The sequence below is a fragment of the Pteropus medius genome, unplaced genomic scaffold, assembly GCF_902729225.1.
Source record: "Pteropus medius unplaced genomic scaffold, Ma_sr-lr_union100, whole genome shotgun sequence".
NCBI classification, from domain to species: domain Eukaryota; kingdom Metazoa; phylum Chordata; class Mammalia; order Chiroptera; family Pteropodidae; genus Pteropus; species Pteropus medius.
The window spans coordinates 17,710,902-17,735,840 of NW_024354500.1; the positions used below are offsets into that span (position 1 = coordinate 17,710,902).

General features: G+C 36.2%; 1 protein-coding gene across 4 annotated transcripts in view; it reads left to right on the plus strand.

Moving 5' to 3' along the window:
* COL12A1 (collagen type XII alpha 1 chain) overlaps nt 1–23,242 on the plus strand; it is a 110,611-nt gene extending 87,369 nt beyond the window's left edge. For 3 of the 4 annotated variants that reach the window (XM_039853254.1, XM_039853257.1, XM_039853255.1), the window contains 14 exons: nt 1,432–1,509; nt 2,836–2,922; nt 4,336–4,389; nt 5,454–5,549; nt 6,768–6,821; nt 7,483–7,536; nt 11,693–11,746; nt 13,132–13,203; nt 16,321–16,356; nt 16,464–16,530; nt 17,611–17,799; nt 18,745–18,813; nt 19,828–19,998; nt 22,203–22,508. In XM_039853254.1, coding sequence (XP_039709188.1) covers nt 1,432–1,509; nt 2,836–2,922; nt 4,336–4,389; nt 5,454–5,549; nt 6,768–6,821; nt 7,483–7,536; nt 11,693–11,746; nt 13,132–13,203; nt 16,321–16,356; nt 16,464–16,530; nt 17,611–17,799; nt 18,745–18,813; nt 19,828–19,998; nt 22,203–22,375 — 1,254 coding nt within the window. In that variant the 3' untranslated portion in view covers nt 22,376–22,508. Of the gene's footprint in view, nt 1–1,431; nt 1,510–2,835; nt 2,923–4,335; nt 4,390–5,453; nt 5,550–6,767; nt 6,822–7,482; nt 7,537–11,692; nt 11,747–13,131; nt 13,204–16,320; nt 16,357–16,463; nt 16,531–17,610; nt 17,800–18,744; nt 18,814–19,827; nt 19,999–20,997 lie in introns of all 4 variants that reach the window. The other variant, XM_039853256.1, reaches the window with a different exon arrangement.
* The last annotated feature ends 1,697 nt before the right edge of the window (nt 23,243–24,939 follow it).

Here is a 24,939-nt window from a genome sequence, read left to right on the forward strand (position 1 = left end):
CATTTTTTATTCTTCAAAGATAGTAATTGTTAGTATAAATTTATGCAGTCAAGACATTAAGCATGTGTGGACACTGGCTGTGACCATCACTAGAGTCCACATTCTCTCACAGAGAAGTCATCATGTGTGTCTGTCTCGGAAGATCAGTGTAGAAGGGCGGCCAACTGACCGCATTACTCACAAGTTTCACTGGATTATGTTTGAGGCAGGAGCATGCCAACCCTAGTTACGATGCTATCTAGTAAAATTTTAAGCTAAAGGTTTTCAGTGTACCAGGCTAATTAAATTCATATTAAATGTCAGTCAATAATTATATTGCTCTAAAAGCAAGTCTACCATCTTTGGCTTCTATTTTTTTAAAAAATTACATTTACTTAATTTAGCTTTCTTCCACAGACAGAATTTTCTTCTCCTAGATTCAAAAGTAAAATTTTTATTCCACAATATAAAAATAGTAAGTGTAAATTTAATATAATTATGATTAAAATCCAGACTTTTAAATTGAATATTGGATTTGATATTTAAATAGAATAACTACATCAGTTATAAAAAAATGGCTATATTTAAATAATCTTTTCCTTTTTATCAAAAGAGTTTTATTTTTAAAAAGTAAGAAGAGAATATATACAACTGGCCTTCCTTATCTGTGGATTTTGCATCCATGGATTCAATCAACCATGGATTGAAAATAATAATTAAAAAAATTCCAGAAAATTGATCCCTACACAATACAGCATACCAACTATTTACATAGCATTTACATTGTAGTATTAGGTATTATAAGTAATCAAGAGATGATTTAAAGTATACGAGAAGATGTGCATAGTTTATATGCAAATACTATGTCGTTTTATATGAGAGACTTGAACAACTGTGGATTTTGGTATCTGCTGAGGGTCCTGGAACCAATCTCCTGTGGATACCAAGGGACGATTATATTATATTGAAATTGTTAAGCTGAGGGTAATCATAAAAATTATTAGCTAGCTCCTAGGTAAGAATTTATGAAAAGAAGAGCATCAATTATAAAATAAGTGAGGAATGGTTTTTTTAATGTTACTTTTCTATAGGGTAGATTCTTAAAAGTTAATTTAAATGTGTATAGTCTTCAAATTCTTAATGAAATAAATTCTTAATGAAATAAAGACATTAATGTTCTCTTAAAAAAAACAAAACTCAATCAAACATTTCATTTTAGCCAAGAAAGTGAATCAGAAGTGGGAATTTCATGTATGCATTTGCTTTACTGTCTTTTTCTCTTAGGCATAGGTTTTTATGTTCTTTCCTTATGAAGTGAGGATCACATTGCTCTCTAGGGCTTGCACCTTTGAGACAGTCTATGTGAGAAGTTGGCAAAGGATAAAATGCAGAAACGTTAATTTAAATGTTTCTCATGCATCTTTAGCTGATGTTGCTGTTGGTTGTTTGCAGTTCCAAATCCAGAATTTTGATATCGTCTGCAGTCCGGTGTGGACCAGTAGAGACAGATGCTGTGATATTCCCTCTAGGGTAAGTAAAATGAAATGGAATCCTGTCTGAGTTTTAATAGCCCCCTAGGCTAAGGGATGCAGATGCAGATGGTCTGGGAGAGGAAGTAGCACTCAATAACTGAGTCTCTAGGATGCACATTCATTACGTGTAAGCTCATCAGCTACCAAGCTAAGGCCAGCAATCCCTTCCCTGGAAGCTAGGAATGCACAAGACACATCTGAAAATTCTCCCTAATAGCCAGGGTGGTTTTGCATTGTCAGAAAAGTTCTGTTGAGTCAACATGTTTGGTAAACCCACTGATTGCAAATCCATCTTATTGTTTGAAAAATTTCAGCATTTTACAGAGTAAGTCATCATTCACCTCTCTGGATATCTAAGGTTTATGGAGCTATAACCATATTTCTTTTTGAGATGATGGATCTCCCTCATAGTATCCATGTAAGTGGTAATAGTTACAAAGTTGAATGCTGATGATGGATATGAAGCTTTTGGCAAGCAGTGAACTACATAAATGCACAGAATGAGTATACAATATTTATTCAACAAATATTTATTGAGACCTATTATAAGCCAGTTACTATTTTATGTGCTAACATTAGCACAGTGAAAAATGAATATTCTAGTGAAAAGCTAGGGGAGAGAAAGAATTAACAAGCAGATATAGACTATGTTATAGAGTGAAAAGTCTTAGAATAAAAAACAAATCAAGGTAAAGGGATAGATAGCCAGGTGAATATCATCAGCCCTCAGTGGTAAGGTGAAATTTAAGCAGAGACCTGAGGGAACTGGAGCGAGGGAATAAACAGTGTGGATAATGGAGAAAGAGCATTCCAGCCACAGGGAACTGCAAATGCAAAAGCCTTAAGGCCACAATGTGTCCTGAACCTCTGAGAAACATTTACAAGATCAGTGAGGCAGGAGCAGAGTTCATGGCAGAGGGAAAGTGGCAGGCAATAAGATGACCAAGGTAATGGGGTACTGGTTTGCAGAGCGTGTAAAGCCTTGTAGGCCATGGGAAGGATTTTAGGTTTTATTCTAAATGAAATGGGTGTTGATATCTGAGATACTCAGCATTTCTCTAACACTGGATTAGAGTAAATTGGATTAAATTACCAGTGGTCCGAGTAGTAGTTTTATAAATATTTATGTGAATTTTCCTAAAGTAAAACATAAAGACAAAGGATCAAAGCAATATTCAACATGAGACTATTTTTACTGATAACTAAAAGTTATTTCTGCAAGTTGGGAAACAGATTTTCTTGTGTAGATAAGATAAATGGGAGTGGGGGTGGGAAGTTGTTTTTACCCTCAATTTATGGCGGAATATTCTTCTCATAATTGCAGAGAGATGAAGCAAAATGTCCCGCTCTTCCAAATGCTTGCACGTGTACACAGGACAGTGTTGGACCTCCAGGACCACCAGGCCCTGCAGTAAGGAAACTGAAATAGTCCTAGTTTTTCCTGTTAAATCTTTGGAGTAATCATCTGTTTTCATAACACTTCTAGCCATTGTGTTTTTTAGGACAGAGCAAGCCAAATTGCAGATCATTTTTGTGGTATGTTTTGAGATCTGGAGTAAATCAAGAAGAAAATATGAACACATTTGAGCACTTCCTCTAGCCACACAGGAATGAATGACATTGGCTTAGTATTCAAGAGCTTTCCTCTTAAAGATATGGATCTGGATTTCCATCTGTAGTCACATGATTTTGAAAATTCCTTACATCTCCTGAAAGCTTCTTGTATATATATTATGGAGCCACGATTGAGAGGCTGACCCAAGAACAGCTTGTTTAGAACCTAGGACATGTGTACCTTTTGTAGCAGCCATATCAGGAGAATAACATATAAAGAGGATAATTTACATATGTGATATCGTAAACGCTGGGTGAAAGTATTGAGGTTCGGAATAACTTGAGCGATAAGACTATGACTAGGTCTGCTCATGGGGGTAGGGGAGGCTTAGTAATTGTGAAGCAAAACATTGAATATTATGGTGATACATCACATTAATCAACGTGGAACCCTTCGATTTAGTTAATCCAACATCTGACCTGGGTTGGTTTTGCGGAAGGGATGTGATACCTCTAAGGCTTATTGGCTTCTTTTAAGAAAATGGTTAATTAACTTAGGAAAACTCGGAGATTCTCAAAACACCAAATTTTACTATACTTGCATCATAGCAAATTATATAAATTGATTTTAGATTAGTTACAAACCAGCTCCTCATATATAGAATCGAAATGTCACTGGATTTATGGTACTTTTTTAAAATAGTGATTTACCTGAATTATATTTGTAGTCACAAAATTACATCCTGAAAGTGACTTAGATATTTTTGAGTAGAGATTTTTTTTTTCTCTAATTATAAGATAACATTACTGGATGTCACTATCATATTTATTTTCTCTTTGTTCAGTGGTCTTTGAATTTTTGTTACTAAACTACATTTTCTGAGATTCTAAGAGATTCAAGACACTCTCTTTTGCAGATTATTTTTTCTGAAGAATGCATTCATATAATTCCCAAATGGATTTTTCTCTACTATATTTAAGTAATGGTTGCTTTTTCTAATAAACCTCAAATTTTCAAATAAACTTCGAATTTGGTAACAAGAAAAGCTCAGAATGTAAAAATGAGACAGAATATACAGAGTTTTGAAATTCTTTCCCCACATATTTGTATAATATGAAATATTTACTTCAATATTTTATAATCGTAGAAGTATTGATTGTATGGAGAAGTATTTATTGTATGGGAAATTCTTGAAGAAATTTTTATATATCAATTTGTTCCTATTTTTTTTACATTCACCCTAAAATGTGCTCTTACTATGTATTTTAGGGAGGTCCTGGCGCCAAAGGTCCCAGAGGTGAACGAGGTATCAGTGGAGCAATTGTAAGTATATTTTAGAGTGCATTTAAATGTCATTTATACAATGAAGTTTGATTGTTCAAATTATGTGACCTTAAGTAAGTTAGTCCAAGTTTAGTGTGCCTTAGGCAATATAATTACCTCTGTCTTGTCTCTGAATGTCAAAATGATGGATCAAAGAAAGAAATGTACAGGGCATCTCACTGCTGAAGGAATTGCACATGGGAAATCTGCAGAAGAACCTAATGGCTCTGCTGCAACTTGAGGAAGCAGAGAGGGTGACCTGGCCATCAATTGGAAGACCCCACAGGGAGCAGAGTCCTGACAGAGAGCTGGAGAGGGTTGAGAACAGTTCTGTTGCTGTTTTTCACCTGTCTCAGAGAAAGAGCTGTGGCCACATATGCATTTCCTGGGGGTCACTGGCCTCTTCTACCAGTTACACACTGATCTTCCATAAAACAAGCTTCTTATGAGGAATATATTATAAAGATAATGTGTAGATTTTGTCATAATATCACTAATGATAAGCTAACCCAGTTAGGAAAGGGCGAGGCTGGGATGCTAACCAAGATCTGTCTGAATCCAAGTTTGTGCCTTTTCCACCTCTGTACATTGCAAAGAAGCTCCAGCCTAGAGTATCTACTCAGTGGATATCTGTTCTTTCCTTGCTTGATTTCTGTATATGTTGGTTCCAGAAATAAGCCCAAGTCTGAGGGAAATCAGGACTAGTTTAAAATAAATTAAATCCAATGAAATTTGAGATTTGATCTCATGAATATATGAATATAAATATATGAATATATTATACTCAATGTGTTTTACTTCTTTAAGAAATTTACTTCTAATAGGACTTTTGAAAATTAATTGTTATTGTGAATTTATTGCACTTTCCAATTGCTCTTTTTAATAAGTTGTAAAAGGAAGAAAGGAATGGCATGAATGAATACCTTTATAGATGTATAGGCTTCTAAAATGTTTGCAAAGATATGATTAGTGTCTTCAGAGTTATGAAGACAAGTTCTGACTGGATGTTAGTGCTGGCTAAGCATTACATGACTTTATGGTTGTTTCTCTCTTGTGTATTTTAGGGGCCCCCTGGCCCTCGTGGAGATACAGGTCCTCCAGGCCCACAGGGTCCTCCAGGCCCCCAGGGACCCAATGGACTCTCTATTCCGGGAGAACAAGTAAGCACAAAGGCTTTCTGTACTAAATGAGGATAGTGGATTAACACTGAGTTTAACTGGAACATTTTTTACTATATTTTGCCAAACAAATGTTTTCTCAGAGAACTCAACAAGGTTAGTCACTGAGATGACTTCCCATGATGACTATAATTCCAGATATGTAAATAATATATGTAATATGTAACTGTGTAGAGAATATTATTGTTACTTATTTGACCTTTAAAAATTTTTTTTATAAGTAATACATATATCCTTCAACATCCTGGAAGCTTTCAAACTGCTTTCAATCTGTAGCAGCCCTGGAATACTTTTCTAATGCTTATGACCTCAAGGCAAGCTTGCAAGTATTTATCTAGGTCATTACTTCTTTTAAAAAATTTTAAATAAAATGTTTACCTTTTGATCCAAATGCTAATCTGAAATTATCAGGTTTGTTTTACCTTAAGGCTTATATTTTATTTAACTAACTTTTTTTTATATACCGCAAGATAAACAAATACAGTATTGGATAAGAATATAATAACTGCATAGTTCTTAAATTTAATTCTAAATTCGTTTTTAAGAAGCCGTAATAGAGGACAGATATATATTTTTTGGCAGTTAAAAGAAAAAAATGCATATCTGATATAGCTAGAAATAAATGAGACATTAAGGAAAAAGGCTTTCTTTCGAAAGGGTTGAATGCATCTACTTTTAGCTTCTTATGTACAAAAGAAAACTTTTAGAGGCTTAACCTTTTTTTTACTACTACTGATAGTAAATTAAGTTTTTCGGTTTTAATTAATTCAGCTTGCCTTTGTAATAAGCTTCTTCAAGCATGTAGTTATAAAGACCAAAATTATGTTATTTTCTTAGAACATTTCATTGGATATCTATTAAAATTAGCACCAAATTAAATATATTAAATAAAAAATAGCTTTTTCCCATCAAATTTTATTTCTATGAAAATGTCTTATGTTAAAGGATATTCTTTTAAAGTAGGTATATTATCCCATAATTATATAAAATTATCCCATAACATTACAAGTGGAAATTATAACGACATTTGTAGTTTAAAAAGTGAGCATCAATATAAAAAATGAGTTATTCATCTCCCTTCAAAAATACTCTTCCATTGGATTTATGAAGTGATGGAGATTTCAGAAATGACTCATGTCTTCCTTTTTCACTTAATCTCTGTGAAACGCCTGGGAACTATTTTCCCATTGCTTTCTCCAGGGTCGCCAAGGGATGAAAGGTGATGCTGGAGAGCCAGGACTTCCAGGCCGGGCAGTGAGTTGTTCTTGAAGTTGCCTTTTCTTTCACTTGTCAAGTGTTATTTGAAAGTTACCTTTGAGGTGCCTTAAAAGATGAACCAAGGTTAAGCAGCAAAGCAAAAGATTAGCTATGTGCTTCACATTATTTCTATTTCATACTCTGGTCTTAGTCATCAAGTTTGTGCTTGTTGGGTCAGGTATCTGCTTGTTGACTGAGCATCTAAAACATGGCTGGCACTGTGCTTGGTTCTGGTTTTCCATTTCTTTTCAGAGCTCCCTTAACTACCTTTCTACCTTCCTTCCTTCCTTTCACCATTCCTTCTTCTTCCTTCCTTCCTTCCTTCCTTCCTTCCTTCAGCCCTTCCTCCCTCCTCCCTCCTCCTCCCTCCCTCCTCCTCCCTCCCTCTTGCTTCCTTTCTTTCTTTCTTTCTTTCTTTCTTTCTTTCTCTTTCTTTCTTTCTTTCTTTCTTTCTTTCTTTCTTTCTTTCTTTCTTTTCTTTCTTCTGCTTTTCTTTCTTTTCTTCTTCTTTCTCTCTCTCTTTCTCTCTCTCTCTCTCTCTCTCTCTCTTTCTTTCTTTCTTTCATCTTTACTTACTAACATTTTGGAGCATAAACAAGTATCTTTTCCCACACAAGAAGTATATTAGTGTTTCACTTGTTTGTTTCTTTTAATGTAGGGAACCCCAGGCCTACCTGGCCCACCAGGACCAATGGGACCTCCTGGAGATAGAGTAAGTTTTCTTGGGCAAGCTATAATTATGTTGAAAATGATATTGCACTGCTGCCAATTAATTAAGCACCCTTGACAATTTGTTTGCATGGTTGGGAAGCAGAGTTTACATATCTTTTGGAAGGCTGAAAAACTATCAGATCAATCACAAGTTCTAGGAAACGAAATGGCGAGACTTTAGGAGAGTCCTTGAAATTTTAATTTTGGGAAAACTTTTTATTTTATCAGATTTAGAAATAGTCCATAAAAGGAATTTAACCTGATTAGAAAGAGATTTAAGAAGCTTAGCAGATTGTTTTAGATCATAAAATTAACATCTTTGTTATGAGACAGCTTTTATGTAACTCTGAGAGTAGTCTTTATTTCCAGGGCATTGTCCACAAAGTCAGGCCATCCTCCTTACACCTTCAGAACTCAGATACCACCTCTAGGCCTTGATGATGAGATAGACAGCTGGTACTTAGCAGGGGGAAAAATGCCTTAAAAGGTAAAAGCTTTCAGGTTTGCTCTTGACTTATGAAACCAGTGCAGGAAATCCATGAATACTTTGATAAGAGATTTTAGAACCAAGGAACTAATGACTTTTCAGTATCTTATGATTCAGAAAACGGTCTGAGAGTAGTCTGTATTCTCACTAATCAAAAGTTAACATCTATGACTAACAGCAGAATCTGAGAGGGCCAGTGCTGTAATAGCTGTCATTAAAAACATTGACTTATTTACCTTCATACCTCTAAGACACTGCTGGGCGGAACAGGAAGGTCATTCAGATGGACCAAAAATTTGCCCAGATAATACCAAGCAATGGATGATATGCCAATGAGTTTTATCTGCTCCTATGCCTACTTGTGAGTTTGAGAGAGAGAGAGGTCAAAGAGAAGACTGTATTCTCTGGGAGTCTGGGACCTAGAGACGATACACACACACACACACACACGCACGCACTCTCTCTCTCTCTCTCTCTCTCTCTCTCTCTCTCACATACACACATGTTAATATGATGCCTTTGAGATTGACACTGTTTTTTTGAATTCTTATTTCACAATAAAAGACAAAAATGAAGATTGCAAGGGTGACAAGTCAGTCTATTCAATAGAAAACAAAACCAAAAATGCCACAACCAACAGGTATTGATGGGCTGACTCATTTGCTGCTGTTACTACTGAAGCCTGTTGGCTCATCACACTCTCCCTGCATGGGCTTCATGCAGACATGGTGGGTTTCCAGTGCAGGTCCCACCTACATGCTCTTTTTGAGTTGGCAGTTCAGGCAGCCATCACCATCATCACTGCTTCTCTTAAAAATGAGTGAGTGGGAAGGACTATGCCTTTTCTACTCTCAAATTCTAATCTGAGAATCTAACTTCGTGACGAAGCTACCCAGGTCCCTCGGATTGTGAGCAAGGAGACTTTTCAGGAAATAGTTCTAATCTTTCCCTCACAGCCTTGTACACCTACCCACCACTTAGTTTCCTACCACTAATGCTGAAAGTAGGGTGCACAGCTGATGGAATTTAAGTTTGGAAAGTTAGGTAGACTTTGGGTATGGACATCTTAGCTGAAAGAAAGAAAGAAAGGAAGAAACCTTAACCTTGTGGGGGAATAGAAGAGAAGAAAATTCAAGAGAGCAAGCCCAAAGACTATGGTGGGGAAGAAGATTGTTACCAAGGTGGAGCTGGTAGGGACAGGATGCATGGGCTGTCTTCAACATAGATAATGTTCAAATTGAGACACAGCTTTGTGGAGTGTTAGGAAGTAACAAAATAATTGCAAGTACAGGTATCAGATACATGTGTATCTGTGAAGACAACCATAGGTCTTCTGAGCCACCCTCCCATTGGGAGAAAGCAGCAATAATTGCTGCAGCTTTGAAAATAGAGAATAAAATTATGGCACAAAGTTCTGCAGATGAATCATAGCCCTTCTAGGTCATCAGACTAAAATCCTACTCACCCCAAATTAGATATATGTTTCTCCTAAAAGAAAATGGTTGATCAGACCTAAGTTTCCATTGATGGATGAATGGATAAAGAAAATGTGAGATTATATATATATAGTACTATATATAGTTATATATATATTTTTTCCTCCACAAGAGAGCTTTTATTTCTTTACAACTGTCATATAACATATATATTACTATATATAGTACTATATTACTATGGATATTGCTCTATATAGTTATATATATAATATTACTATATATAATATTACTATATGTAATATAGTACTATATATCAGAATGCAATACTATTCAGCCTTAAAAAAGAAGGAAAACCTATAATTTGCAACAACATGAATGAACCTGGAGGACATTATGCTAAGTGAAATAAGCTAAGTACAAAAAGACAAATACCGAATGATCTCACTTATGTATGGAATTTTTAAAAAGTTGAACTCATGAAAGTGGAGAGTAGAATGGTGATTGCCAGGGGTAGAGGGACAGGGACAATGGGGAGATATTGGTCAAGGGTACAAAGTTTCAATAATACAGGATAATGCAGGATCAATAAGTTCTGGAGATCTAATATATAGCATAGTGACTATAGTCGATAATACTATTGTATAGTTGAAATTTGTTAGTAGAGTAGATCTTAAATGTTCTCAATATACTCAAAAATGATAACTATGTGAGGTGATAGGTATGATTATGATTATGGTGATTACCTTGTAGTGCTAATTATTTTACAATGAATACATGTATCAAAACATTGTCTTCTATACCATAAGTATCAATTATACATCAATAAAATTGGCAAAAAATGGTCTTAGGTTGACTGAAGGAGGATTATTCAGAAATATGATAGTTATCTAAAAAAAAAAAAAAAAGAGTGTCCTATATAGCAGTTGGAGAAATCTATATGGAAGAAATGCCATTCATACTGTCCAAACAATACTACCAATACATTTTTGCTTCTTAAGTGGCTCTCAGAAGCAATGTTGATGTTATATCAAATGAACTTGAAGCCCGTTTTTTTTTGTTAAGCAGGCTTAGATCTTCCAGAACACAGTCTGAAATTCTTATCTCTAAGTTTCAGAGAAAAAAAAAATTTTTGGCAGGGAGGGTAGAGTACTTTTAACAATTTTAAGGAAATAATTTAAACTTCCTGTTGTAAAATCAATGGCAGTGTGGATACTTAAGCAGGCAGTGATCCAAATGTTCTTGATTTTTGCTGGAATCCAAGAATATGGATGAAATTATCTCTTATTCTCTGCAGAAAATTAGACAAAAATCTCCTTTGACAGAGGAATGCAACAACCATAAAAAATGATCTGACTCAGAAATCCTAGGCTGGATTTCAGAGACCTGCTTTTGGGATGAATGTTAACTGGTAGCATAGTGACTCATTCCAGGCAGAGGTCATTTGGCACTGTGTGGAGATGGGGCACTGGAGCCAAAGAGCCAGCCTGTGCGAGGTTGTTCTGTGCCCTGGGGACAGAGCTCTTCTTCCCAGTCAGCCCGGCACTGACGAGGGTCAGGTCTGTCCTGTGAGATGAGGAGAGGAGAGATGGGCCACTAAAAAATTAGCTGAAGACTGAGGATTTTCTTTGCTTTGACTGGGGAGAGTGGTTAAGACAGCATTGCTTCTTTTTTTGGGCGGGGAGGAGAGAAATTCATGAGGAGTAGAGACATCAGTAGTCCTGCCCTGGCTGTCTGGCTGTTGCTTACAGAATGAGGGAATGAGGGAGTTTTCTAATCAGGTGGCTGGCCTTTCTTTCATCTTTTATGAGATCACATGTTTGTCTCAGCAACATTTCTTTTATCCCACTTTGATCCTTCCAGGGCCAGTTTGTAGACATTGACTTTTTAGTAGAAAGGGTTAGTCTTCCATTAGACTTCCTCACACTCTTACAAAAGCAAAAGCTGGCATTTTCATTGAAAGAAATCCTTTCTTTGGAGAAGATTTGTTTGAGCTTTCAAATAGTTATATTTATAACTATCTAATGAATGAGTATAGAAATTAATTATTCAATAAAAGGTATAAGTTAAATTGGAAAGCATTTTTTTCTATATCTGTCTTTATATTGAAAAGTTATCGGCAAACAACAAATTGGATTCAATCCTTCACCGTTCACACTTAGCAACCAGTTTAGTGTCACTTCTTTTCACTTGGTAATTATCTCACTAATCCATAATTAATTTTATTTTTATAATAGGGCTTTACTGGAAAAGATGGTGCAATGGGACCCAGGGGTCCACCTGGACCACCGGTAAGAAGGGAATGGGTTGTCCCCCTATCTCAATATTGCTGGAGAAGAGCCTGTAAACCTGGCTTTTGAGGTGCATTCCATCTATGCTGTAGGGTATGCCATTGAGGTTGCTGTTTGTTTTTATTTTCCTAAATTAAAAAGGGGTAAGGAAAAAGGTGTTTTAAAATACGATCTTTCTTTTTAATCAAGTTATATTTGAAAAATATGAAGACGTCCCTAACGAATTCAGTCTGTAGTTAGTACCTCAGTCTTTCCATCCCCACATTGAGTAGTGAAATGTTATGATTTCACCAGTTACTTCGTAATCCACAATTTTAACAATCTGTCGTCTCTGATATTTGAATTTTAAGAACACTTGTTACTGAATAGCTATCAGTTATTCTGAGGAAGTAAGTTTTACTCAAGTTAATTTTCTAATTAAGATCTTTGGGGCAAATACTGCAGTCAATGATTTTGAAAGTGGCATCTGTATACCTGCATCCAGGTGAGATCACAAATTCTTTGAGGTGATGAATGCTCTTTGTCTTATGGCATGATATGAAGATTCAAGAGCGTATGTTAAAACAATCATTATTTATGTTTATATGTTCTCAGGTAAAGGTGAGTTTAAATGTATAGTAAACTTTCACTCAAGTATTTATTATTGTGCTTAACATTTGCATAATTGATGAAGTAAAGGATTGTTTTAGTAATTTTGGTGATTCCATTTTAGGAAAATTTTAGGTTTTAGAACATAATGTATTGGTTAGTAGATATTATATTCTACAGAAAATATGGCTCAAATGTCTTGAAGCTGTGTTAAAAGAAACAAAGAGAAATTCTTATGGTTTTGATGGGGTGAAGGGTGCTGATATGACAGAAGAAAGTGGAAATATGGAGAATGTACCAAACAAAAGGAAATTTCTAGGCTGAAAGTGCAATTTCCATCAGACAAGGAAAGACTTTGCCACAGTGGTGCTCAAAAACTGGCTACCTTCTTAATTTCTTCCCCAGCCAAAGTTTTCATTCTTGTCTTTTGATGAGTTGTCTGGTTATATAATGGAAATAAACTAAAAAACATCGATTGCTCTCTGCAGATTCACTTTGTAATAAATTTACTGGGACTACAGTCTGTGAATTGTGAAACCGATTATATATATATATGTACATATTTTTCAAATGGTTTCAAAATATATTTTAGAATTATACAGTCCTTAAAGATTGAATGGGAATTTTCAAGAGTTTTTTCTTTCATGTTAACTTAAAATTTGGTTTTACTCTTCCTTAATATGTGATTATGTGCCGTTTCATTTAAAAGCTAAGAAGCTGGCTATCCTTTGTTAGTTTACTTTAGATGGGATTTTTCTTTCATCATGACATTCCCTTTCCTGACCTGTGTGTTATAGGGAAGCCCAGGCTCTCCAGGAGTCACGGGACCAAGTGGGAAACCAGGAAAGCCAGGAGATCATGGCAGACCAGTAAGTGGACAGCTTGCATGTCTAGAGTCATTTTGCTTTTGGCCACCGGTAGAGAGGAGACTGCTTTGGCATATTTACGTTATCTCTGTTGTAATGTGTTTGAAGCATTTGTTGAAACTATGCTAAACCCATGGATTTAACTTGGTACTAGTTCTAAAGGTTTTCTCTCTGAGTTAGAATATTCTGGGATGAAAACTGTGGTCATAGGGGTTGTGAGCCAAGGCACATATTTTTGCACTGTATAAACACTCAAAGCTGGGTCAGCAGAATGATTCTTTTTATTTAGGAGTGGCGTGCTGCTTAACATAGAAAAATACATGATGATGGTGCATGGTGCTTCTATATGCAGTGTGCAGATATTAACTCTTTGGCAGTATCATGCAGCCAAGCCACTTGGTCTTTTCTCTTTCCTTGAGGCTACTAAGAACATAGTCTCAGAATGAAAAGCCTTGATCTAATCTGTTTTTTTACTTTTTTATACAGCCCTGCTCATGTTTACATCCAGTTTAACTTTCTTTTACTCAGATATTTTGGTTAAAATAATAGTTGAGATATCTGGTATTTTCAAATTAGTATTTCTAAAACTGAGTGTGAAGTTCCTAAAATACCCAGAAGTATTTACAATAACTCTTGGGCTTCGTATTCTTTACAGATTATTCCTTATTTGTATGTTCAAAGCACAAATTTATTTTAAGCAGTATTTTTTGTTGTTGTTGTCTGAATAGAATTCTGAAATATAAAAATTTATCTTAAAGACAATTAGGTCCAACTATTAGCAGTGACACAAACCTCTCAGCACTGTCCTCTGGACTGAACTTCTCTTTTCTTAGGTATTGTCCAAGTTACATGAACCCAAGTTTTAAAAAAAATTAATGTCAATCAAACTTAGGGTAGAATCTTTATGTGTCATGGCTTCCCTTCTATGTTTACATAAAATTAAGCAAGCAGCATAAAGATTAAAAGACTCCTGATATACTTTATAATCTCTGTGTACCCTAGCACATGACTTTATTACTCTCTTTTGCTTAATGAATCATGGCAGAAACTTCATAAGAGCAGTTAAAAGTACTTGGAACTTTTCTACCTATTCAGAATTCTATTTCATTTTACTATGGCCAAAATAAGGGTCTATGTAAGAATGTTACTGATGAAATTGATGGTTATAGCCAGAAACTTGAAAGAAACTTCTACTTTCTTGACTTGAAATGTGATCTTTAGATACTGGCAATAAAGATAATTTCTACAAACCATATTATATAGAACAATCTCAGAGTTGCAGTAAATTAAAACGAAAACACCCTAAGAACAATCTTGAAGTAGCAGTAAATGTGAAAAAAAAAAAATTCTCTGAAATTTACAAAAGGCTCCCAATCAATAATAACAGTGTTTCTATAAGAATCCAGTACTTTTGGCAAATGGAGAGCCAAACTCCAGTTTTTCCTATGATTATAATTTGGTAAAATTTATTTGGACTTTATCGACATCCTTTTCTTGCTTTATCTTTCTTGTTTTTCTAAAGTGGCAAATTGCCTCTCCTTTTCTTCTCTATTCTATCTTTAATTTCTAAAATCCAGACTAGTAGATGAGTGTATAAAGGTCTCAGCAGAGAGCTTGGCTTACTTGTGGTTAGCTTATGACATTAGCTATTATAACTGATTGATACCTTGTACTTACAACACCTGATGTTGTCTAGTAGATGTTTTCAAGAACTGCTTGTGGAATATTTTTATTCATTTACTCAACACCTGTTTGTTTAGTGCCTAAATGTGCTAGTCAGTGTTTTAGGGTCTGGGGATACAACAGTAAACAAGACAAAGTCTTCCTGTCCTGGAGATTCTAGTGGGTTACGGACCAAAAACATGTAAATAAATAATATAGTTTCTGGTGATGATGAATGACATGAAGAAAAAAGAAACAGACTAAGAGGTTAGAGAGTAATTGTGGTGGTGGGGAGATGGCTATTTTAGATACAGTAGTCAGAGCCTGTCTGAGGTGGTGACATTGGAATGAAGTGAAGGAGCAAGCTGTTTGAAGAGTTGTGGGAAGAGGGTTCCAGGCAGTGGGAACAACATGAATAAAAGCCCTGAGTGAAGAATGAGTCTGGCATGTGAAAGAAACAGCAGAGAGGCCCGGGGTACCCAAAGTCAAGGGAATGAAGACAAGGTCAGATAACTGGGCTGATGATCATGTGGACCACCTAGGCAATGATAAGGAATTCTTCTTCTAAGTGTCATGGGAGTCCCTTGGAGCCCAAAGAGTGTCATGATCTAATTTTCCTTTAAAAAAAAAAATCACTCTGGCTTCTGTGTGGAGAATATACACTAAAAAGGCAAAACAGGAAGGAGGAAGACCAGCTAGGAGGATACTGGAGTAGTTTAGGCAAAAGTTTTGGAGACTGTAAGACCTGTTTTGGTTTGGGATATTATCTGAACACTAGATTTGTCAATGTTCTTTCTGTGATAGCAGTTGGCAGTCTGTAAATACATTACTAAAAGACAAAAACTTCTTGCACTATAAGAAAAACTTTTCCAAGATCCTCTCATGATCAGCGAGAGGCCTGATAAAGTAGGAATAAACATTCTGCACTTGTATTTAGATGTGGGACCACCATTTGGATTGAATTATTTAATAAAGGAGACATATGGTTCCTTTTATATCCAATGCACACACACACACTCAAAAATCATTGGAAGAAGAGATATATGTTTAATTAGGGAATTGACAGAAAGCCCGATGGTTCTTACTAGAATTGAACCAAGATTAACCTCCTGGACAATCTACAATAACCAGCTGAATTACCCAGCCAGGGCAATGTAAAAGAAAGTGTCATGTTACTAAGGGCAATTTTTACCTGTAGTTCAGTTCCAAGCCTATATTGTGAATGCTATCATAAAATGTATGCATAGTATATAACTTCTAAATTATGATCATAAAATTCACATCTCAGTACTCTTTTGGAGGACATGTGCTTCAGAGAGAGGGTGGTGGGAGAGGGAATTAGATTCCTTTTTACAGACAAGCAAAATGTAATATTGCTCTCTTTTGTCATCATGTCAATCATGAATCATTTTAGACCATGTTTATCAGTTTCTGATATATGAAATTCCTATATTTCAGGGTCAATCTGGATTGAAAGGAGAGAAAGGCGATAGAGTATGTATTCCTTAAAACTTGACTTACATTTATTTTGTGTGTTAAACATTCAAGTGTGAAACTGTAGCAATAATGTGCTAATGATTCTTAATGATTTAATTAACAAGGGAGACATCGCTTCCCAGAACATGATGCGGGCAGTTGCAAGACAAGTCTGTGAACAATTGATAAGTGGTAAAATTTCTTTTCTTTTTAAACGTGCGAATGGTTTTTGATTAATTGCAGGAAAATGCAGAGTTTGAGTCATATAGTTTCTAAGATATATGTTTCTATTTCATTTTTGATGATCTCTTATTTTTATGTTATCAGTTTTATAACTGGTAGATAAGGCTAGTGATATTTTAATGATTGTCATTAAGATAAAATAATTACTCAAGATAAAATAAAGCCTGTTATATTTGGTCTGATACAAAATCACATTTTAAAAAGACTTTTCAGTGTAGAATTTTTAGTGATCTTCGTCTGGGTATATATGGAAGCAGCAAACATTGGATCTTTTAAGTTACGAACTTTAAGTTATCCCATGACTTTCGGGAAGGAGGCCCGCCAAGATTAACTTGATCATAGAAAGTCTCTTTTGGTGGGGACATTTTATTGCCTCCTTGTGTTTCACAAACTCTTCTCAGTTCATGAGGCCCGTTGCACAACAAAGCTCAGTGCTTCCAAACCAAGTGTGGCCTTGAACTCAGATTTCCCTCTTCCAGAAGTCTTAATCAGTGTTTCCTGAAATGTGGTCCTAGGAACACCTGCATTAAAATCACGTGTGTTGCTTGTTAGATATGAGGGCTCCTGGGCCATAGTCTAAATCTGGTGAATCATTGTCCTTGGAAACGAGGCCCAGAAATCTGTATTTTTCAACATATCCCACAGGCTATTCCAATTTACATTGATTATCATCGTCTTAGGTGCACACAAGAATGGTATCATTTCTTAATTATAAAAAGGTTCTCTTTTGAGGAACATCATCTGGCAAACCTCAGGGCTTTCTATTAGAGCCGTATTAAACTTGTACAACTCTTTTATGTTTATAGCAATGCTTGTGGCTTACTTGGTCAGTATTTTGTGCAGACAGTTATTTATTAGGGATCATTTTGTCCTTGGTGACTGCAGTGTTTTGTTTTATTTTTTAGGGTTATAATTAGAATGTTTCCTGGAGGGAGAGGAATAGGGATAGATTTCACTAGACACTGAGAGAAACTAGTTTCACCTTCCCTTTTTGTGTTTCTTACTAACAAGTCTTATTTCTATCTGTAGGTCAGATGAACAGATTCAATCAGATGCTGAATCAGATTCCAAATGATTACCACTCCAATCGCAACCAGCCAGGCCCACCAGGCCCTCCAGGCCCCCCAGGTAGTGCGGGAACCAGAGGAGAACCAGGACCTGGGGGGCGACCAGGCTTCCCTGGCACACCAGGGATGCAGGGACCCCCAGGGGAACGAGGTAGGCGTTTCTGGCTGCTGCATAAAGGATGGAATCTGCAAGTGTAAGAGCTGGGGAAGGTTGAAAAGCATGTGGAAGACTGAACTTGGCAAACTAACTAGTCTCATCTGGGCAGCCCCAGAAGAGTCGTGTGTCCACGAACTGGTCTTCTTCAGGTGGCCACAAACCATAGAGCCATAGCTTAGAAAACAAAGATTTTGTTAGGAGATTTCAGTAAAAAAAATGCTATTTTCTGGCTGTTGTTGTTAATGGGAAAAACTGTGTCTTGGCAAATTCAAGTCGGGCACTAAAACGTATTAATTGTTGTGACTAACAAGAGTTGGGCAGCAACTGAATGTACTTAAGCAGCCCTACGGTTTTAGATTCACAATATTTTGGTCCTTTTATTCAGGGCCTGGCACTGGTCTTATGGGTTTCTTTGGCTTTAATTTTATGGTAGATAAGTGTAATTGAAGGAAAAAAAGAAAAATAGAATTATCTGATTCCAGATGTTTCAGGACTCTGGGTATTTGGCTTCTGTCAAAGTAGTAGTTAACATTCGGAGAAAATTTAAGATATTTCTCTAATTCTGATAGTGTGGATGCTGCACTAATAAGGCTACTAAAGATAAGAAACCTTTAAAATGTTTTTCAGTGCATTGTAACTATTTGTTCAAGATTTCTGTTCTTAATAACTGTTTCTAAAAAATATATTAGACATGTTTGTTTTCTTCAAACAATTTTTTTTTCCCCTGACTTGTAGCCAGATTTGTTTCTTGGCCATGAATCTGGAATTACACAAATGTCTAGAAAGAATTTGGCTTAAAGAGTGAACTTCTGTGAAAAATTACATTCTGCTTTCACTAAGGGAAATGAATTACTTGAATCAAGTATTATCAGTTAAAATGAAAACTACATGTTTCCAGATAACTTACCCCTGTGCTTTATCTTTTTTGTCCTTCCTTAGGTTTGCCAGGAGAGAAAGGCGAAAGGGGTATTGGGTCTCCAGGAGCAAGAGGGCCGCCTGGTCCCCCAGGTAGGTCTACTAGTATATCACATAATAAATGGTGTTAACTATAAAGAGAGCACACAAACCCCCAAGAGATCTAAAACTTCCTTCTCTTAGCTTCAGGCATGCCTACCATCATGGAATATATTTTAGCAAGAAGTTCAACTTGTATGACCTCCTCATTTCTATGTTCTCTTTGCTCAAAAAATGTTTGAATGTGTTCAATTAAGCATTCACTGTAACTTTAATTTACGAGGGTATGAGTTTCAGTGACACAGAGAGTTACTCTTTTCTTTCTTATGAAATTCCTGTTTGTTATGTTTGGCCTCACAGCCTTTAAGAATGGTGTCATTTCTAATTTCTTCCAGTATTCTTCAAGATGTTGCTAGTAGACTGAAAAAAAAGTATTCTCACTAAAAAGCCTGACATATTGTAAGATTTCACTTACAGTCTCTTTATTGATGTTTTGGAAAGAAAAAGTAGTTACCGAGTTATATATTTCTTTCACTAGACTGAAGTGATATAAAAATTTTTTTTCATTATAATGTCCATGAGATCCTTGCAACCAAGGTCGGCCTTAGTGGTTACTTGTTTACATTTATATTAACCATAGTATCACTTGATTCAGAAATAACATTGCTTACATAGTCTAGAGGTGTAGAGCAGGCAGGCACTTACTTGTTTTCTGGGCAGTCCAATGTGGCCATTATAGCCATTTCCTTCAGGTAGTCTTATCTCCGTGAGAGTGGAAGCAGATCAGAGAACTCATTGATATCTTTGGTTTGGCTTAATTCTTGCTAAGTCAATTTTCTTTGAATGGAATCATGAAAATAGTTGGATTTCTGGCATTTACTTTTGATGAATCACTGGTAAGAAAGTTCCAAACTTTGGTTTATATTGGTGATTTCTTAAGGAAATATTTTCTTACTATACGCTAGTGAATTGTCTAGTCTGGAGGCAGTGGAAATTCCAAAGTGTTGTTGATTGCCTCAGAAGATGTCTTTAACAAGAGGGGAAATATTTGTTTTAATGCCATACTAGGTCCACAAGGAGAATCCAGAACGGGTCCACCAGGGTCCACAGGTTCAAGAGGTCCTCCTGGTCCCCCAGGTCGTCCTGGAAACTCAGGTATCCGAGGACCCCCAGGTCCTCCTGGATACTGTGACTCGTCCCAGTGTGCCAGCATCCCATACAACGGGCAAGGCTATCCAGGTATGTTGTTGCCATTGTAGGAATTAAAGAATCTTTATAGAAACGAAGTTCCCTAGCATTGAAGGAAGGTTGATTTGAGGATTTTTTGAAGATATCAACTCTTGCAGTTGTGTGTTTTGATTAGTAATATTGTTCTCTCTCAAAACATAAAACTATTTCACTGTTTGGAGTTGAATAATTATTTTCTCTCCCTTCCAATATTTCTGCATTTACCAAATCACATCATAAAACTCTCCTTATTTTTCTTGAAAGTTCAAAGAATGCTACCAGTTGACTTTTATTTTATTTTACATTTTTTGCCTAACCTAAAATTTGAGAACAGGGATTTGTTGCATCACTTGTACAATAATAAGAATATATATTTTAAAAAATTGTATTGGGAATCTAATGTGTAGGCAAATTATTTGATAACATGGTGCAGACAATCGAAATAATTCACTATCTTGCTTTGTCCATAGAATTAATATTTATAAAATCTGAGACCTAATTTTTTAAAAGAGTAGTAAAATTCTAGTGTTTTGAATTTTCTTATGTCTGATTTTGGGGAAGGTGGGGACAGGGGAAATATGCTGATCTGGAAATAAGAAAAGAAAGTCATGCTGTGGTCAGCGGTGACCTTTTCATCAGCGCACCCTCAAGCATCTTGCAAGTTTAAAAATGATACTGCTGTTTGATATGGTTGGCTACTAGCATATAGTGCATGAGTAGTTGAATATCTAAATATCTATATATCTATATATTTATGTGACTACTTACATATGACCAAAAGTAATAATGAATCTTAATGTAAATTTCTCATGCAACCCATTCACAAAATTAAAATTTAATGCTTTATAAAATAAATTTAAATTACTTCTGCCTTATGATATGTGTGAATAACTGGAAATATATGGATATATATATATATACTTTAACCATTACATACTTAGATGGATGTGTATATATATTTTTTGCATAGTAATTCAACTTTTAAAAACTATCATCTTTGACCTGTTTCAGGTTCCGGCTAACAAATTTTCTAAGTCGCCAGTGCTGCTTACAGTTTGAATACATGAAAATCCTGTTTCTGAGATGTTTGCGCACATGCTTATTAGGAAATGAGTCTGTATGGAAATCTCACCACAAATATGGTTAACGAACCGGGTCAACATCATAAAGGAGGGTGGAGACTCTTTATACTAACCTGAATGAGACAAAAGCAGTGGTGTTAGTTTTTAAGCCTGATGCATTTCAATAATAATGTAGAGAAATATTATTAAAAAAAAAAAAGTTCAAATACACCGCCACGAGGAGCCTCAGTTGTGAAAGAGATGCATAGTAGAACTACTAACCAGCGAAGATCATGCCATTTTGAGAAAAACAATTAACCTGGTTAAAGAGAAATGTCTTATGTAAATAATAAACTAATTGTGGCTTGTAAATGATTTGTATGTGACCCTGTTCACTAAAATCACTTAACAATTCTACAGTAAGCTTCTGCATCAATGCCTGCTGCTTGCTCTATGCTGCAATAACACCGAATGGAATCGCCTCATCTCTTGCTTGTTAGCGATGTGTCTGATTCAGGGCATGTGTCTTATTATTATTATTTTTTTTGTACATGTACTCTCATTCTGGGTTTTGTAATTGCAATTTTCAAACCAAAGTTTTATAATCACTTTTTTTTTCTTCCTGTTTCGCTGTAGTCACTGGTGTTCCTCACCCACCAGCTGTAACTCAGTCTGTGGGAGAGAGCCACAGACAAATGTCATGTACTGTATATTACCTGGTTATAGTTGATTTTCACTTTCAGAGTTCAGTTTGTAGGAGCCGACAAAACTTCCCCTCACCTCCTCATCTTTCCCAACTGTTCTTTGAATTGAGGAGTTTGAAGTCATGAACAGTTACTTGAGGATTTGCGAAAATCCTACCTAGGTTCTGCGTTTACAGTTCTTTGGCCCAGTCTCTGACCCTTCCCAGGTATTTGTGCAAATGATTGTATTTACTGCTGGATCTTTGAAGGTTTTTTTTTTTAAAAAAAGTGCCATTACATTATTTGAGCATCACCAAATTCTCTCTGCAAACGGAAGGAATCAGACATTGTAATTTATCTATTTATAGTTAGGAGATTAAGACTGGAGTGCCATCACCTCGGGTGATAATTTAGCTTTTGCTGTGTATGTACCTTCCAAATCATGCCATAACTGTAATGTTGAATCGGACAGAGCCGTACGTGCCCGAGGGCGGGGCCTACCTGCCTGAGCGCGAGCCCTTCATCGTGCCGGTGGAGCCCGAGCGGACAGACGAGTACGAGGACTACGGCGCAGACCAGCCTGCGGACGAGCATCCTCCCCACGCGCGCTGGCGGCGCGCCCTGTCCCGCGGCCTGGGGCAGTGAACCTGAGACTGCGCCCAGCGCGGCCAGGCTGGGGGGAGGTGTTGGGATTCTCATTTACAGGTCAGATAGAGCAATGTACGTCTCGTCTGCGATGTTTCTTCCAGCGTTGCTTCATCCAAGAGTACTTTTCTGACTGTTAAGAGAACCTTGTTTCTGCAAGAAGCCTAGCTCGCTGCACGCAATCTGTAGACATCTTTGCCTTAGCCCTTAAAATGCTTGCAAAATACTTTGTTCACAAAAGCTGCAAGGAGAGAACGTGCCTTGTGCCTTTAGTTTGCACAGCGGGCAGCCTCAGTGAAACTCTAAGGTTAAGCAGTAAGTCCTGGAACCCAGAACTACTGTATATTTCGAGAGGACAGTTTATCTTTTCTGATAATTATTTACAACCCAATTACACCACGATTCAAGTAATTTCCCTCCTAAAGCCAAAAAGGAGGGAAAAGTCAACTCCATTGCAATTATTTATCTTCCTCTTCTATCTTCTGTTATATATTATGGCATAGAATGCTCTCATACATCTCCTTTAACAACCACAGACCTTAAACCATGTAGCTGAAATTATTGTATCAACTGGATACAGTTTCATATTGCCTTAAACCTCCTTGTTTTAGACACACTAACATTTATGCCAAATTGCAGATTATTCTGCAGAGATGGAATTGCATGTTTGTGTTGTATATTTAGTATGAACTTTTTTTCAGAATATAATGTTTCTTAGTTATCAAAAGCAGTTGGAAATGTTTGCAAGACTATGAACATAGAATTGCTGCTTTTATATTTTAACTGCAGATTGTGAATTTCACTGCCTTATATTATTTATTTCTGAAACAAAAGAGGCATTTTTCAATAAAACTACTGAAAATTTGACATGAGTATTTCTTCTTTGGCCTTTTGGACTGTTTAGATGGTTGTCACAACAAACAAGTTTATATCCTTGGATACAGTTACAAATCTTGCTAATATATTAAATTATGCTAAATAACTTTAGATTTTTAATGATATGGTGAAGTCATAGAAAGAGAGTGGTGAGAATCTTTAAAAGCCAAGCTGATTCCAAAGGCTTTATTAGGAATATAGAGGATGTGTGGGTTGGTGGAAAAAACAACTAGGTATCCTAGGAGACCCCAGACAACCAAATAACCTTTAACAAACTACATGATTTCATATGCATTTAATTTCTTAACCTACTAGCATGTTTAATTGCAAAATGGGAAATTCCTTAATGGAAACTTTTACATTTAGTGATACCTTCCTTTTGCACTTTTACGAATGCAAATAACATCATTCTAAATATCAAAGAAAACAATGTAAATGTTGGTTTGAAAGAACCAACATCAGTTGAAGGGAGAGAGGTAGTGGTAGAAAATTTTCCACAGAGCAGAACATGAGTTAAATACTTCCTGGAGACCAAGATCAAAAGGAATATACAACAAGTGAATGTGCTGTGTTCACCAGGTTTCAAGCAGACTGCTAAATTCATTCACCTGTAATTCCCAATACTGCACTTTGAAAGTTAGAAGACACCCCCGAGATAATTCCAGTTCAATTCTTTGCTTTACGCAGGAAGAAACAGACTCAGCTAATTAGTATCAGAACAAGGTAAAAACTCTAGGTCTTGTGATTCTTAACCCTATTTTCTTAACCTCATTTTATCACCAGATATTCTCTCTGCCCCCGCCCCCCCCTTCCCGGGAACACCTACTCCTAGACAAGAACTCTCAAACCTCAAAGTTTTATGAATTTATTTTAATTAATTTCTGATTCATTTGGGTTTTGGATGCTCCTTGACGAAGAGCCTCTGTATCAGGAGCACCAAAGGTGGGTTCAGTTCCTCATCACTGATACAGCTGGGTCTCAAGGTCACGTGGATTTGAGGCCCAAAGGAATTCCATCTCTCACTGGCTAGATGTGGGTTAGATCCTTGGTGCTGGCAGGCAATACACTGATAAACTACCTTCTATCTCTGCTGGGACAGGGGATGAAGGGCCAAGGCATTCCTAACTAAGGGATAAGCACAAAATTAAGCAACTGAGATACATGTTGTGATTTTAATTTTCATAGTCTATTTTTTTCTTAATTAAGTTTGCTGAATCTTATGTTAAAATCATTTTTGTGATCCCTGATCCAGTGCAGACTGACAAGTGATAGGGAGAAAAGGCCAGATAGTCTAGGTTTAAAAACTAATGGTAAAATCTCACAAATTGAAACATGTAGGTGCTGGTTTATTTATCCAAACTTTCTTTGGGGAATACAGAACAACTTGAAATACTTTTCTAGCTATTTAAATTTGGGGAAGCATTATAAAAAATTTTTTTATAACTTACATTTGAAGCCAGGGTGTTTATCTTTAAGACACTAGCCTGAAGTACCTGCAGTAAGAGGTTGTAGCTTCTGAGGGTTACAGTAAAAAATGTTTTTAAAATTTCAAAATAGCACTTAAATAGGTCCTAATTTCTGAGTAGTTTTTATAGAGTGTTTTGAACAATAGGATTAACAACTAGCAAGTTCAACTGGCAACTGCACATGTATTTTTCTCAGATTTGTGAGCATCTGTTTTTGAATCT